Source organism: Castor canadensis, chromosome 14 (assembly GCF_047511655.1).
Source record: "Castor canadensis chromosome 14, mCasCan1.hap1v2, whole genome shotgun sequence".
In the NCBI taxonomy this organism is placed as follows: domain Eukaryota; kingdom Metazoa; phylum Chordata; class Mammalia; order Rodentia; family Castoridae; genus Castor; species Castor canadensis.
The window spans coordinates 59,765,859-59,783,087 of record NC_133399.1 but is presented as its reverse complement, the minus strand read 5'-3'; the positions used below and the strand labels follow the sequence as shown (position 1 = coordinate 59,783,087).

General features: G+C 38.0%; 1 protein-coding gene across 1 annotated transcript in view; it reads left to right on the top strand.

Moving 5' to 3' along the window:
* Nucleotides 1-347: 347 nt before the first annotated feature.
* Kcnu1 (potassium calcium-activated channel subfamily U member 1) overlaps nt 348-17,229 on the top strand; it is a 154,091-nt gene continuing 137,209 nt past the window's right edge. Inside the window, exons 1-3 of the mRNA XM_074053317.1 lie at nt 348-448; nt 7,876-8,056; nt 9,855-9,971. Of these exons, the coding sequence (XP_073909418.1) occupies nt 348-448; nt 7,876-8,056; nt 9,855-9,971 (399 nt within the window). The remainder of the gene's footprint in view (nt 449-7,875; nt 8,057-9,854; nt 9,972-17,229) is intronic.

Below are 17,229 nucleotides of genomic sequence, written 5' to 3'. Positions count from 1 at the left end.
AACGTGAATGGGTTTTGAAAGATGCCCAGGAGTAGACAAAAGAAGATTAGTGACTCTGAGTGATTTGTTGATTTATCAAAATAAAATCAATTCCCAGGAATGTAATCCCCACTGTGAACCCTACCCTAACCAAGCAACTAGCACCTTGGAAAGATCAATGGAAGGGTTGACCTCATTCCAGGCATGTGCACCAAGCACTGGGTGGCAAATGATGGATTATAGGATCTATTCCCTTCCTAATATATCTCACAGCTATAGCTGTTCCTAGACACTGAACATAGTCTCGAGTTAGACATCAGACTGAAGGAGCTGCAGATAAATTTGGCTCCACTTCCCATTCCGAGTCCATGCCTTCCTGTGTCCTAGAGAACCACAGCTCCTTTCAAGCATCACAAGCATCCCAAGCTGGCTGCTCCTTAGGAGAGCTCTCCTTCCCTCCGTGCAGCCTGTAAAATGTTGTTAATCAGGTGTGGCTTGCCTCTTCCTTTCTGTGAGCTCTCCCTTCCCTTCTCTCCACTGCCGCCCCATTTTGCTTCATTAGAATGAAGAGGTCCTCTTAGAAACAACATGATTTCCAAATCAGAGTAGTGGAGGCAATCAGGGTAGTTTCATAAGGTCATTAAAGATCCTTCATTAACACAAAGTGCCCCTTTGTAATGAGCCATGTGGCCTGGAAGGAGGAAGAAGGTTTAGCCTCTTTGTCGGGAAGCAGCCTGATTTCCCTGTCCAAGATAAAGGCAGAGATTACAAAGGACCCATCCGCAAAGCAGTGTGGTTCAGTGGGGAGAACACAGGTGCCCAATTCTCAAGTTGGTTAGACTGGGCTTTGAATCAAAATCAGCAGATGAGCCCGAGAAACCCTGGGAAAATCACTGAATTTCTCTGCACCTCAAATTTTTCATCTCTAAAGTGGAGACATTTATATGTGCTATGCACTATTGTGATGATTTAGTGAGACAATCTGCATAAAGTTTTAATATGGAACCCCACGCTCAATAAATAACTAGTGTTATTGAGTCCCAAAAGTTTTAGCTTATTGAAGGCTTTAATACTTTAAATTTTCTAAGGGCTTTGCTATAGTCCCAAACTTGACCTCTATGCATACCATCTATAAATCAGATAAGGGAGGCATTTTATCTCCCAGGATTCTCCTTTTTCTTTTTTTTTTAGGATTTGGTGAGTTGCAAAGTTAAAAGTCAAAGCCATCTTGTGAGGGTCCAGGATGTGTTTTTTTTCCTCGTCACAAACTCTCTCCTAACACCTCTGCAGAAGACCAGTGATTCCCTTGTGAATAATGAGTTTCTAAATGATGTGGAGTGATTTGTTTTGGTTGCTCTGCTCATCTACTTGGTTCTAGCCAAGCTGTGTTAAAGCTGAGAAATTCAGCTATTGTGTACTGTCAATTTGTATAATGCTCACTCAAAGAGCAGGTGACTTCTATTAGAATGCAAGGGACAGACAGGCCATTAGCTGGAAATGCATGTTTTTCAAACCAGAAACTCAGCAAACAGGGAAGCAGAGCTGGCTGGTCTGCCTGCTCTGGTGCCACCACCCCCACTCTTGCTCCCAAAGAGAGGTTAACCAGGTGGTCCTCTGGGTGTCATTTGGCCAGGCCATAGTCCTAGACTCTAAACATGTACACTGCCAATGACAACTTTGCCCCGTCAGCAAGAAGGACATAAGAAGGAAAATGGCAACCAATGTATGCAGGATTTTAAAAAAAATGTCTGGGGATAGGGATGAGTTCAGTGGTAGAGCACGTGCCTAGACTATACAAGGCCTTGGGTTTGAACTCAGTACCACAAATAAATAAAAAGAAGAATGTAGAAACCAAGAGAGATTCCATATGCTTATTTTCTTGGGTTAGAGAGGACTCACAAAGCCAAGGAAGAGAGCCTGGACCACCCTTCTAACTCATTGCTTCTTTCTGGGGAAAGTAATAATTTCCTTCTATCTGTCTGCTTTGTTTTGCATCAGCATATTAAGAGAGGAAAGCTTTAAGACGCTCCTGCCTAGTTCTTGATTTCTGTGGTGTACCTCCATTGTCTAGATCACTCTTGTCATGTGGTCATTGTGGCAAGAATAGCCAATGCTGAAGAAGCCATTTTGAGAGCAGAAGCAACAAGGCTAAACTCTGAAAGGTTAAACTTTCAAATTTAGGGGTGATGATCCAGGGCAAGAATTACTTCATTAACCCATGTCACAATTCTCTGACACATGGAAGTCCAGAGAGGAAAGAAATCCTTAGGAAGCCTTCCAGGCTGGTATGCATAGCACCTAAGCACCTGTCCTCTCAAGGTCATTGAAGTGAGCTAAGGCCTTTAGAGTTAAAGGGCTTTCTTTGTATCTCATTGTCTCTGAAGACTACATTTCTTTCCCCTTACTCGAAAGCAAGAACTGAATAAAAGTGATTTCTGAGTGCTCCTTTTTTTTTTTTTTTTTTTGAGTTAGGGTAGGGTGAGGGGGCATACCCCATGGCCACAACTTTTCCTTAACAAAATAAAGGGGGTAGGGGGAACTCTCAAGTTAGTTAATACTGCCTTCCGGTGGCAAAATTTGTAAAGAACAGCCTTTTTCTTCTGAGCAGAAATCCCAGTGATACTAGCTAGTCAGGGACTTCCCCAATGCTTGGCACTATTTATGACACACAGTATTGATGACAAAGGAAAGGGGTTACTTGCTCAGACATGGTCATTCCATAGAGTTTGGCTTTCTTGAAAGCAAATAACATCTTGCCACCAAATTGCTATGTTTTCTCCTTTCATTATCTCTCCTGGCCAGAAAGTATTTGATCCTATCTCTTATGTAGAACTTTTTGTTCCCTCCCAACAGCTCAATGCTTATTAGAACTGAGATTAGAAGCTTTTTTAAAGCATGTGGGCGGCTCAAAGATTTTACCAAATAAGCTTACCATCAGTCCTTGATGACAACTCACCATCACAGCGTTTCTTTCTTTTTTCCTCCCCTCCAAAATACTATGTGTTTGGATGGATTGGAGGAGCTCCAATCTGCTTCCACAGACTGAGAAGCAAATTTGTCTGCCTGAGTGTCAGCTTCCCCCTTTTAAAAAGAAATTAGTAGAACTAGGGTCTAAACACATTTAATGCTTGATGATTTTTGTACCCCAATATTTATCTCCACAACTTTTGCATATTATATTCCGAAGACCTTTTCATCAAGGACATGCTGAAGAAAGAAATTAAATGTATTAATGCAAAAAGCTCTACATCAAAGGCATTTCACATAAAGGCAGCTTTTATACAAAGGCAATTAAAATCACAGTACTGATGAAGAAAGTCAGAAATACCAATAAAAAGGGCAGCATTACCTTTTGATGGGAAAATAAACAAAGCTCTATCTTAGATGATGGTAAGCAATTTCAAGGCTTTTCATTTGCCGTATGCATGCACCTTATATTATTGACTTTTCTTTAAAATGTTTAGATTAAAATAAAATTTATTTTTGGAAAGTTACTTTGTATCTCTGATGTTTTCCTTTCTCACATGAGATAATTGGAAAACTGCCGTGCTGTTCCCAAAGCAAAGATGGAGCTAAGGACCAATCTTTTCATGTCCTGCCAAAGCTTGTGAGGAGACAGGGTCCTTGGGGAGGAGTGTCTGCATGAGCAGCCAGCTCAATGGGGGCTGATACAGAAAATGTAGCTTTCGTCTCCTATGCTGTTGGTGACAACTATTTTTTCATCTAAGCTTCCTGTTGTGACTCAAACAAATGCAGATTGTTGTCACTAGGATTTTGGAACAGACTTAAGCAGCACCCATAATACAAGGAATAATGCAACCAGCCACTGGGATGATGCTTGGTGACTCCCTGTGGCCTTTCACTGGTGGGCCAGTAATTCCTAACAGGAGAAGTAGAGAGCTGTGCAAAGGACGGCATAAGAATCACAAAGCTGGAACCAAGGCCAGAGCGCTGGTAAGCAGTGTCAACAGTGAGCCTGGGTCACCAGCTCCCTCACCCCACTCCTGCTGGTGGGCATTAGGCATCCTGATAAAATCACCAGCATGGTGTTCAGCTGGCCTGATTGCCAAAGTGCCTGATTGCATTATTCATTCTCATGAAAGGATTTTTAGGACTCTCAAGAATCCATAGAGATTGTATTTTTAAAAAAAGAACTCCAGCTATCAACAGTTTAATTTATCCTTCTGTTCTTTCAAAAAAAACAGAATCTCAGAAGATAAACAGAGACTGAACAGAAAATAGGTTTGAGATGGGGTTGAAAGAACCAGGACACCCTGTATGTTAAGAACTGGGTGTCCCTCTCCTCATCTCTTACTTTCTGTTTTTTCACTTCTGCTCTCCAGGTGGGTTCCTCTGTCTTCTTTATAAAAGAACTATATAAACTGAAAATAAATAACAACAACAAAAAAAGCCACTTGCTAATTCCCTATGAAATACTTCCATCTACTGGCCAAATGAAGAAGACTTAGACCTCACTTGTGTTGTTACATTTGTACCACAGTTTATGCAGACTACCCTCCACACAATAATTGGGCATTACAAATCAAAACAGTAAGGTGATTGAAGAAAATCTTCACTTTCCATTTAGCAATTCACCCAAACAATACGTCCATGCATTTGACATACGAATGGACACACACATGAAGCTTGCTCTGTAATACTGCAAAGGCAAATAGTTAGAAAAATTGATCAATGCAAGACTGGGAAAGAGAGCAGAAGAGAAATCTCTCTGGCAAACTAACTAGCATATTTCTAATCAGATCACATAGGGAAAGAGGCTGTGGACTCAGAGATGGAGTATCTGAATAAATAAGGGTTAGATTACATTCCCTTAAAAGCAAGCTTTCTCTAAAAGTACTATATTCTCACCTCTACTGATGAAAATTAAAGAGAGGGGTGAGAGCAAAAATGGAATCCTACAGGAGTGTGGCTTAATGGTAAGAGTGCTTGCCTAGCATGCATGAAACCCTGGGTTCCATCCTTGGCACCCCTCCCCTCAAAAAAGAAAAATACTAAGGTGGCATAAAGTTAAAACTTAGTGAATAAACAGTACCATGTACAGATCTTGAGAAGCTGAAGCTCTAACTTGTAAGAAACATCTGAACTGATACAGATGTTTCAGTTCCACCTATTAGATACAGATACACATTCCACCTATTAGAGATGCTTACTCCAGAAACAGCCTGCTTATTGCCCTCTCCCCAAGAGTCCAGGGCTCTGGAGCTATAGCTGTCTTCAGCCTTGACTTTGGCCCGGATTCTGTCACTGACTATTGTGTGATTTGGGGTCTTGTATTTCTTAACTGGTGTTTAAGCACTGCTGTGGGTGTTCTTCGGGGATATGAAATAAGCGTCCACTTATAGGAATAGAAAAATTAAGATTATAGAAGTAAGAGGAATGAATGGATTTAACCTCTTAAAAGGCAAAATTACAATATAATCTATTACTTTCAAAAGCACTGCAAAAATGCACACATACACACACTTAAAAATGAAATACTTTCCTCTCTCAGATATGGCATGTTTCCCAAGAACAGTAAACTTTTTTTAATTAAACATTTATTCCACTCCATTATAAAGTATAATTTTCCAGAATATTTGAGTGCCCAGAAATAAATTGTAAAAATGTGTACAAAGTGAAGCAGTTTTTCTAATTAAATCACTGATGTTGAAAAAAAAATTCATCTGAACTTTTAAAAAAATGTTTGAGTAGCAGTCTTCCAACTCTTAGATTTCATTTTCAAGGTCTGCCAGTGAAGAGATCCAGCAACCACTCAGAAACCCAGGGTCAACTTTATACCTGCTGGTCATCTGTTCCCATGGGGCCCTTTCTTCCCAGACATGGCTCCTACCTGCCCATCTCCCCAGGATTCCCCTCACTTCATTCTAGACTAATTCCTTTCTACGGGAAGAGCCAGGGGAGCCCTTTGACAACTGAAATTCAATCACATACTCTTTCTTTAAAGCCCTTCAAATATTTCCTCTTGTTCTTAGGATAAAGCTGTTGTTTATTTACTTACTTTTCAAATCTTAAGCTGGAACACACATGCCAATGACCTCCCCTCACCCTGACACACACACATATTTAACAAAGAATTCTGGCTTATAGTAAGTAGTCAGAAAAAACTATTTTTTAAAAAAATTAGCTGATCACATACAGAGTGATTTTTAGTTAATTGTGAAGGGTAATACTGCTTCAGGATTATCTACTTCCCAAATTCTAAACACTGAATTGCTACCAAGCTATGAATGGTAGTTCTTCACTAGACACAATTCCACCACGACAAAAAGCTCAGCAACTGAGAAAAGTTGTCAGATTTAAACCTGCCACTGAGCCTCTGTATACGTATCCTTCCTGTCATTTTCCTTCCCTCTCTCCCTTCCCCATTTTTTATAATCAATGCCATTCAGAAAAATAAATGAAATGGCTAATGGCATCTTTTCTTGTTTATTGTTTTATGCTTAAACTATGTTCACATTATCTTATAGAACAATTCTACCAAGCAGGTAGACTATGAAAATTAAAATAACTTGTAAGATATCACATAGCAACTCAATAGAAGGACACGGCTAGAGCTCAGAGCTCCTAACACTTAGACCAAAGGTCACGATGATACTGTCCTAGATCTATGACAAGGTTGTGTGGAAATAGTAGGGAAGTTTAAAGGAAGGAAAGACAGATGTGGCAGTCTTTCCGGGAACTGTTCCAATCATCTTCTGAGAATGGTCTGCCACACGGAGCAGTCATGGTGGGTTCCCAAGCTCCACATGCTTCCCCTGGCTCTTGTCACCACATGTCAGGTCATCTCACAGAATCTGGGGTGACATGTTGCTCTGTCATTTTTCCTGTCACTCATACACACTGTAAGGCATGACATTTCTTATACCTTTGAAAACATCAGAGAGAGTAAAAGGAATTTCTCTCATTCTGAACTTTGCCTCTGTTGGACCAAAGGGACAGGGCAGGGATTAAAGCAAGAAAGGGGAAGGTACTATAAAGAATAGACAGGGAGATCAGATGGATGGTCTCACATCATAATCAATCAATAATTACACCAGTAAAACCAATTACTATGACACCTGCATGCGCAGATAGATGATTGGTAGATAGATAAATGATAGATAGATGATATTCAAGATATCCTTGCTTTTTAAAACTACAGATATTTAAGGAGAATAACACAATGTTTTCACATATTCATCTATAACTGAAATGGCTGCTATAGTTAAAACAAATTAACTTCTCTATCATCCCACATATTTACTTTGTGTGTGTGTGTGTGTGTGTGTGTGTGTGTGGCCAGACCACCTAGACTCTACTGTTTCAACAAAAAAATCCAAAAATTTTACACCACTACTAAATAGTCTCCATGTCATACATTAGATTTTTAGACTAATTCATCCTACAATTCTACAACCTTTCAAAAAATAAAAAAGGTAAACAAAAGTCTTTAAGTATTTCTTTCTTCTTCCAAGATTATTGAGAATGTGATAACCTATAAAGTATAGGATCAGCTATCAGACTGGTTGGATGTGTTTCATCCAAAACAAATTATCTTGAAGTTGTTGAACTAAACAAGCCAAACAGGTAGGTAGCTAGTTGACCACAGCCTCAGAGAATCTGGCTTCTTCAAGTTCACAGAGAAAGTAATGATCAGATCTAGAATTCTTGTCTTCTGACTGCCCATGGGGATAGCCCTAAAAGCTGGAGATTCATTTGCAACCTGAGATTCAGCACTGGGGAGGTTAGCAGTCCCTCCTTCCTGGAACTCCTCATTGGTTTTCACATTCAGGATTAGGATGCTGTAATACAATGAACTCTACTTTCTGAAACTGTTGCTATGCAATCATGACATCATAGAATATCGTGACAGTTCTGTCTCCTGATGCCTTGAAGTAAGCCACAAGAAGAGAATAGAGAAGAATTTGGGAAAATGTCCTGCACAATTGAGATCCAAGCAGCATTTATTCTCGCCTCACTAGTGACCTTCATCAGCGGACTTGTCATCTTATTCATTTTCAGACTATTAGGCAAAGTCATAAAAAAATGGCAAAACAAGAAAACAGGAATTTTCTGGGTCAGTTTCCTTATTTGGGTTCCCTTTGTATAAAGATCAGGATGCCATGTAGTTGGGGTTTCACTTGATTTTACAGGCTAACAGAGCTAACTTGAATCTGGTGCCTCAGAAAGGTAGGGAAACAGGACCCAAGATCATCAGTCTTAAGCTTGTAGGGACAGGCCTTCTCTCTCCCACCACCGAGAAAAAGGTCATATGTGGATGATGATGATGAATGTCAGCTCTGGAAACCAAGGTCACTGTTCTAAAAAAAACTCCATAAACATTATCCATACCTCTATTTTTTTGTTGGGGGGGGCGGTGACTGGAATTTGGAAGTCAGGGCTTCACACTTGCAAAGCAGGCCCTTTTTTGCTTGAGTCACACCTCCAGTCCATTTTTCTCTGGTTATTTTGGAGATGGGGGGGGGTGTCTCACAAACTGTTTGTCCTGATTGACCTTGAACCACAATCCTCCAGATCTCAATCTCCCAAGTAGCTAGGATTACAGGCATGAATCACTGGCACCTGGCTATGCTTCTAATTTGAATCTTAAAAAGAAAGCTGTGCTAGGTACTCTAAGGGAGGTAAAAAAGGAACAAGATATCCATGGCAAGTTCACCTTGCACATCCTTCATGCTGGCTTTTGTGTACTATGTGAACACAGCACATGTCAACTAGCCACAAATGCAAAGGCTCTTTTTACACCCAAACCAGCTTTGCAAGGGTTGATGTCATTTAACAAAGCTGTCAAGTGACGATAATGAGAATAAGTGACACCTTCCTCAGATAGAGCATTGCTTACGAGTTTGAAATAAATCTCTTAAATGCTACATAATGACTGTTCTACTCCCAGAGGTGAAAGGCTAAGAGTTTTATCATGCCCTGTGTGTTTGTTTTCAATTTTAATTCACAAAATTTGTGCTTCTTTCTTGGATAGATTATAGCAATTTTCCATAACAGAACATTAAAAGTCTACCTGTGTACAATAATTAATATGGAAAATGTGCTTAAAACATTTTTGTTAACATTAAAGTGACTTAAAATAATTTATAATAACTTGGTAAAATTTTAAGGTTATTGGTAATATAGAATTTAGATTTCTGTATTTGAAAAGTATCCAGGACTGATGCTCATAGGTTTTGTTGCTGAGTGAGCTCACTGTATGGATAATTATTTCTACTTTGAAGGCTTTAAGTAGTAGTGTAAAAACGGGGGGGAAAATTCTAAGCTCTTGACTTACGAACTAATTGGTATGGTGTCTGCCCCCAAATGCCTACCTCTCTTTATTTCAATGTTCAACAGAATTTGTAGAATTTTTAAATCTCCTTAGTCTTTTGCTCCTGGAAATATTTCTTCTTCTTTATATTCATTTTCATGTGATTATAAAAATGTGAGGACATAGTTGTCACCTAAAAATCAATTTGTAACCTGTTTTTATTTTGTCTCTATCTTGATGGAAAATTGTTAAAACACTTATTCCCACAGCTGAAAAAATATATACTGCCTCAGTCCTGACCATTAAAAACGATGTTAGTTTGAAGGGTCTGAGACTGAGAATAGGCAAGTAAGGCATGAATGAAGGTCACAGAGTCCAGAAAGAAAAATTTACAAAGAAAAATCAGAGCAGTGTAAATCCAGGAAAATTCATGAGAATTTGGATAAATGGAGATATGGATAAGCATCTTCATGTCTGCTGGGTTGGGCTAGGCAGAATGATTTCTGGCTGATACCATGCAAGAACCTCCATCAACATAAAAAAAAAAGTTGCTCTCTCTGAGATACAAATCACTCTATCAATTCCTTTCTCTTGCTTTTAGAAACTATTCGTAGCACAGACTGTCCAATTAAAAAGATTTCATTTTTATGGACACGGAGCATTTCATAATCGTATAGACATGTTGCTTTCTGCACAGACCTTAGTGGGGCAAGTGTTGGTAAGTACACTTTCATTGTTCTTTTGCTAATGAACTTTAGCCATAAGCATGACCAGTCAGTGTATGTAATTTTATCATCCAAGGAAGCATCTGCTCTTCCCTGGTGGTCTTACCTGCTTCCCATCCCCAACTCCTGTGTCTGTGGCTCTCTATCCATCATTCTGCTTAGTTTTTCTCTAAAGTGGATATAATTATTGGGCATTAAGTTTTATATTTCTTGTCAGTCTCTCCTAGAAGGAAAGCTTTATTGGGACAAAGGTTATGTGTATTTTGTTTTATATGTGATGGATGTCTGGAGTATAAATGCTAAAAAAAATGTTTAGTAATCTGGCCTAAAATGTACATTACTTTCCCTTCCTTTAATTCTAGTAGACTAGTTTTTCTCCTCTTTATTACACAAGTTAACCTTTTTTAACCCTTTATGGTATTTATTGCTTTACTTCTTGTTGTAGTATCAGTAAATTGACCATATTAAAACTTAATTCTGATACCATCTCCCCAGAGAATCTTCCCTTACCTGCGTATAAGCTTAAGAGCCCCTTCTCTGACTTCTACAATATCCATTGAGTACCATTATTAAAATGTGTGCACTGTGAGCTCCAGTGAGAATGGATTATCATGGAAATGATTGTTTTCCATTGCCTGAAAATGGATGCCCTATGAATATTGCACTGATCATCATTCCGGAGTATAATTTGATTTAAAACAACAAAATGGAATCTGTAATTTGGGATATGCTGCCCTCAGATGGTGATATGGTGGAAATAAATTTCATGTGAGCTAACGATTATTCTCTGCTTTTTAGCAAAAACATGGCTCTTTTCTAGTTGATGTTGTTTAATTCAGTTAGAATCCATTGCTAAAGATGACTTGGAAGAATGTAAGTAAAATTGCTTTCATAAAAGCTGCAAAAAAGTAGAGAATGCTGATTCTTTTCTGTCTTCTAAAGTGTTAGTCTCTTTTACTGAAATCCCTGTAGGTCTGACATGTTGCAGAGAATTTTGTGATCCTCTTGATTATATCAAGGATATCTTGGTAAGTCTTGGTTAGGATCTCTTCAGATGTTCAAGCAATATTTGACTGTGTAAGAATAACGTTGGGAATAACATATTACAGCTCACTGGGGTGAGGCAGAGGTAGCTTGTAACATTCACCACAGAGCACTGCATGTGGGTAGTGCATAAGGAAGAAATGATCATTAATAGTATTCCAGAAAAACGTATTTTAATGGTGGCAAAAATGTTTCTCAAGCTACAGATAACTATAATCTAGTTGGACCATCAGAGGAGAAGGAATAAAGGTTAAATTAAATACACTGCTGAAAGACATAACTGAGATATTCTTAGGGATCTCAAGCAAGCGTTTATTAAAAAGCTAGAAGAGAATGATATGGCTATGGACATCCTTCTTTCTGTATTTCTAGCCAACATAACTGGCTAGAATGAAAGCTTTGCTTCTTTACACAAGTAAAGAAGGAAACAAAGATTTTTTTTTTTGCCAACTACACGCTAGGTAAATACTCTTGACATCTTGAAAAATGCAAAAGAAGGCTCACGTGCTAGAGCCTTTCCCTCGTGGGAAAGAATGAGGTTTGAGGAAAGACCGGGGCAGTACAAGGCTTGTGTTTTATAGGAAGGAGCTAAACTACTCAAATGGAATCATTTCATTCTAAGGCAAGGGGACGCTATGGAGGGGGTGATCTTAAAGCATGATTTGATGTGATCTGATCACATTTTAAAATTCATGTGTTCAATTTTTCCACCTTGTATAAGGTAACCAATCACATTGGATAAGAGCCCAACCTTGTGATCCCACTCAGTTGGGTCCATCTGCAAAAACCCCAGTTCCAAACAAGGCCATAATCTGTGTTGTGGGCATTAGGACTTTAACTTTATCATTTGGGACTGAACACAGTTTAACATGGAAGCTGTGTAATGATAGATATAATAAGCCACACTAAAATTTGACATTTTGAATATCAGCCCACTAAGAATATAACCTCAAGATAGTTAACAAAATTTACAAAAATGAAAGAGTAATATAAAAGCACATTGGTAGTATTACATTTTACTTCACCTCTCCCCTATTGTGACATTACTAAATAGAAGAATAATTATGATTATAACTAAATAGAAGGATAATTAAGATCATAAGCATAAAGAAGAAAACAATGTAGCTTAATTTTTTTATTATTTTATTTTATTTTATCATTTACAAAGTACCTTAATTAATAGCAGGGGCCTGATTGAAACAATCAGATTCCACACTCTAAAAACAAAATTTAAACTTAGAAATGTCTAGGTTAATTTGCAAACATTTGGCATATATAATAATCACAATTACAAACCTCCACAAAATACCAGCAGAAAGCATTCACTCAACACCATGCAATAAATGATAACATGAGTAGCCTTAGGAAAAAAAAAACAAAGAAAAAGACCTAATGACTAAAAATGTTTAAATCTGTTTCTCTCAAATGACCCTTGAGAAACTGCAGAATATTTAGAGACCAAAGATCATGAAAATATCACATATCCATTGCCCCTGATGAAAATTGCTCTGAGTTAAATGCAAAATGTTTAAAAGTTATTTTGATAAGTACAAAACAATTAAAATAAATTCATTAAATATCAGGTCCAAAAGTTAACAAAATAAATATAAGCAGAATAAATTAAAAATAAGGTAAAAAATTAATGAAACAGCTGATGATTTAAAATAAACAATGAACTAGAGAAATCAATAGCTAGCCTAAATGAGGAAAAGTTACAAATATATGAATAATACATTAAAATGAAAAAGCAAGCAAAGCTAAAAAAGAAGTTAAAAGATATACATGCAATTAAATTTGAAAAATGGTTTCCTTTGACTAAATATCTGAAAAAAATAAAGTTGTCAAAGGTCTATTATCATCATCATCACTTGTCATGGTTGGATATGAAGTGTCCCCCAAAAAAGGATCATGTACTAAAGACCTGGTCCCCAGCTAATGGTGCTATTTTTAGAGGCTCTGGAAACCTTACAAAGTGGATCCTAGCCTAGATCACTGGGGAGATGACTTAGAGGCTGTATCTTGTCAACCCTGTTTGCTTCTTATCCACCATGAAGCAAATACCTTCTTTATCCACACATTCCTACCACCATGATATTCAGCCTTATCTCAGCCCAAAGTAATGAAGCCAACTGACCATAGACTGGAATTTCTGAAACCTTGAGCCAAAATAAATCCTCCCTGCCTCAAGTCATTTATGACAGGAATTTTGTCACAGCCACAAAATTCCTTGGAACTAATACAGAAAATTGGTACTAGAGGAGTCTGGCCACTGCTGTGAGTTAGCTTGACCACGTGGCTCATGAGTCCTTAGAATCTGTCTGCAGGTGGAATTTGGCAAAGTTAGAAGATATGGACCAAAGAAAGAGTAGAATGCTTTAAGTGTGGTGATTCTGGTAAGAGCCCACAAAACCAGAATGCCTATAGGAATTAGACAGTAAAGACTGCTCATGAGGTTTTGATGGGAAGAAGTATTCTATTGGGAACTGGACTAGAGAACATTATGTATTATACTTTGGCAAAGAAATTCTCAAAGTTTTTGTCTGTGTCCTGAGACTTTGTGGGAGGCTGTTTAAAGTTGATGAACTAATTAATCTGGTGAAGGAAGTTACAAGGCAGCCCAGGATTCAAGCTGTGGCATAGTTATTTCCAGGTTTATAGTGAGAACTGGGGGAAAGAAGCAGAGAAAAAATGATTTGAAAGAATTGCTCTTTGGCCAGAAAAATCTGTGTGAAGTTGAGACTAAGGAAGGCATGGTTTATGAAGAAATTAGCACCATTAGAAGGAAGCCAAGTACTTTGCATCAGAACGGTAGGAAAGATACCTCAAGGGCATCTCAGGAATTGTCCAGACTCTATCCACCTAAGGGGTGTTAAAGGTTTTAGCTTACTTAAATGCTTTGCTTTGAGACGAGAATTCCAGGGTACCCTACTCAAATAGAGTCACCTAGGGAAGTGATTCCCCATGTTGCACACCCAGGCATGCAGAGGGCACTGCAGTCTTGTCCAAAGGGGCCCAGCTACCACTTGAGCTAGTAGAAGACCTTGGCATTGTCTGCTTTATGCTGGTTTTGCAGGGATGCAGAATGCAAGAGTTGCAGGACCATGGAAGCTTCTACCAACATTTCAAAGGAAAGCCTGGGAGACCAACCAATGTGTTTCAGGGTCAGTATTCCTACAGGCAGCTCTAAGAGAACAATGCATGAAGGTGTAAGAGTGAAGCTGAAGATGCAATGGAGACCCCAGGAAGTTGGAGATACAGCTATGTGGAACATTTGCAAAGGAAAGCCACACCACAAGCCCAGGAGACAGGCCATGTGGGCTGCAAACAGCAAGGCTATAGGGGCAGGGATACCCAAGCCTTTTGGAACTCAACTCGTGCCCTTGGAGCTGGACATGGAGTTACAAGATTTCATGTTTGCCACACTGAGTTTCTGTCTTGCTTTGGTCTCCTCCCTCTTTTCTATTCTTCCATTCCTCTTTTTTGGAATGGAATATTTTCTCTGTGCCACTGTATCTTGGGAGTATGAAACTTGTTTTTTATTTTACAGGGACTCACAGCTAAGAGTTTGCCTTGAGTCTCAGAGGAGACTTTGAACTTGAACTTTTGAACAATGCTAGAACTGTTAAGACTATGGGAACTCTTGAAAATTGAATCAATGCATTTTGCTTTATGAGATGGAAATGAGTCTTTTGGGGGCCAGGAGAAAATGTTATGTTTTGTATAGGAAGTTTTCTCCCCCAAAAACTTAGCATTGGTCTGCAGTTGACAGTGTTATTTTTGAAAGCTATGAAAACTTTAGAAGGTGAAGCTTAGATGGACGAATTAGATTACTGGGGGCATGTCCTTGGGGGCTGTATCTTGTCGCCCCCCCCCACACTCTTTCTGTACATCATGAAGTAGACATCCTACTCCTCCACATGCTCCAACTGATGTGATGTTCAGCTTTGCCTTAGGCCCAAAGTAATGAGCCAGCTGATCCTGGTCTGAAACTGTGAGCCAAAATAAATCCTTCCTACCTTAGCTGATTATGTCAGCTATTTTTTCATAGAGAAGGTAAGTTTGATTAATACACCCACCACACAGTCCTGTTTCCCTTCTCATGGGAGACCATGATAGTTTCAGGTCCAGTCTACCAATCCTGAGAAGTGGTGTCTCTAAAAATAATTAAGTAATTCAAGGACATATAAAATATCAGAAAGTGTTCAATTTTCTGTTTCAATGAAGACACTTTAAAGAATCTATAGCAAAGATACCAAAAATAGCAACTTAAACTATGCAGAGTATTGTACTTAATATGTTGGCAGATGTACATAGCCAACCAGCCAGAGTAAGAAGAAGGAAAGAAATGAGGAAGAGAAAGAGAAGCCAAACAAACAAGAGGAAAGAAGGAAAATAATGAAGAGAAGTCTAACAGTCAAGTGATCCTTTCTAGAGATCCTTAAAGATTAAATCACTGCAATGCATTGAAGTTGTGTTGTACCAAAGTATGTTTTATATCAAATACCCATGGAAGAAATTTTCTTCTGAATTTAATTCCAAATATGGTCCTATTCCTAAACAAATTATCCATTTTGGTTTTGTTTATTTGCTTTGGCTTTTTGGCCATGTTAATTGTATAACTATGGTTCTCTGTTGCTTTGTGGCTAGAAAACTTGGAATCAACATGATAGCTAATTTTTTGGCAAGTGTATCTATTTTAGCATAATTCTAGCACCATTTATGCCTCTATTCTATGTTCTGTCATCTTTGCTTCTGCTTTTCAGGTAGTCTGTGATTTCACATGTTTGTGTTCTGTCTTCACTTTCTGCAGATGTATAATCTTTTCTGTGAAGGTGTAATCCTTTTTGTAGATGGATAAGCCTATAGCAACAACAAAGCAAATGCATCAGTTATTAACCTTAGTATGCAGAAAACTAAATAAACAAAGGGAGCATCAGAATTCATTCAAAAATAAGGAAGAACATTTCAAAAATTATCCTGGGAAAATGGAATAAATAAAGCTTCTTTGCCTTTTTTTTTTCCCTCATACAATGCAACTTCTAGAAAAAACAGCTATAAAACATACTAAAGAACTCAGTCTCTTACTACATACTGTACACCCATCACTTATGTTAAAATAACATAAGTTTTATCCACTACCTTATCTATGTTTTTGAACATTTTCTTTTATTTTCTAAGCTCTATATTTAATATACCATCAAGCATCAAGAATTTATCTTGGTATACAGTATGAGAATTTTAAAGATCTTTATCATATAAATAAAGACCAATAGAAAATAATTCACTATGTTCACAGTAATGTAAATTATTTTTATGCATGATCATTTGTGGATAATTACATTGTTTGACTTTTTATGTGCATAATACAATGTTCAAAACATACAAAGATGGGCTAAAGTGTGGTTCAGTGATAGAGCTTTAGCCTAACAGATGCAAAGCCCTGGGTTTTATTCCCTGCACCACAAAAAAATGCATGAAGTATAAAGGTTACACAGTAAAAAGTACATGTCTTCCTTATCTTACTCCCCAAAAGCAATCCTGTTAGGAGTGTCCTCTTTTAAATCTGAAAATGCTCAGTAACATTGTTAGATATATTTAATTTAGGTGTTTAGTCCACTTAAGACAAGTCTTCTACCTCTTCAATTATATCAATAAAATAGAAATTTTAAAGTAACAAAACTTGTTAATTCTGTGGCAATTCTTTGTAGAGTAAGTAGTGAAGTGAATGACTGATAGATGGGCCAGTGGAGGCGGAATTGGATATGAATTAAAGTTAGTCCATCAGTCCTGTGTCTTCAAAGGGGATCCACCACAAGAAAGGGGACGGGGGGAATCAACAAACTATAAAAGGCCAGCGGATGCAGGCAATGATCCTGCTTCCTGGGTACTATTTCCTAACATTGATCTACCTTAGGACACTTCATTTAGCTTTCCTTTCCCAATACCTTTTCCCAGTCCATTTAGCAAAGAGTGGTATCATCATTGTCTCCTTTTGGTAAATTAAAATTGTAAAATAAAGATGAAAAGTATCATCTACAGATATCAATGAATAAATGAGATAATAAATGAAAATAAGTTAACACACTGTACTAATTACATGAATTAGCAAGAGTAAAATATACATACTATAGTTTATAATAATCATACCAGAGGGCCAAGTACCCGTGACTCACACCTATAATCCTAGCTACTTGGGAGGTTAAGATT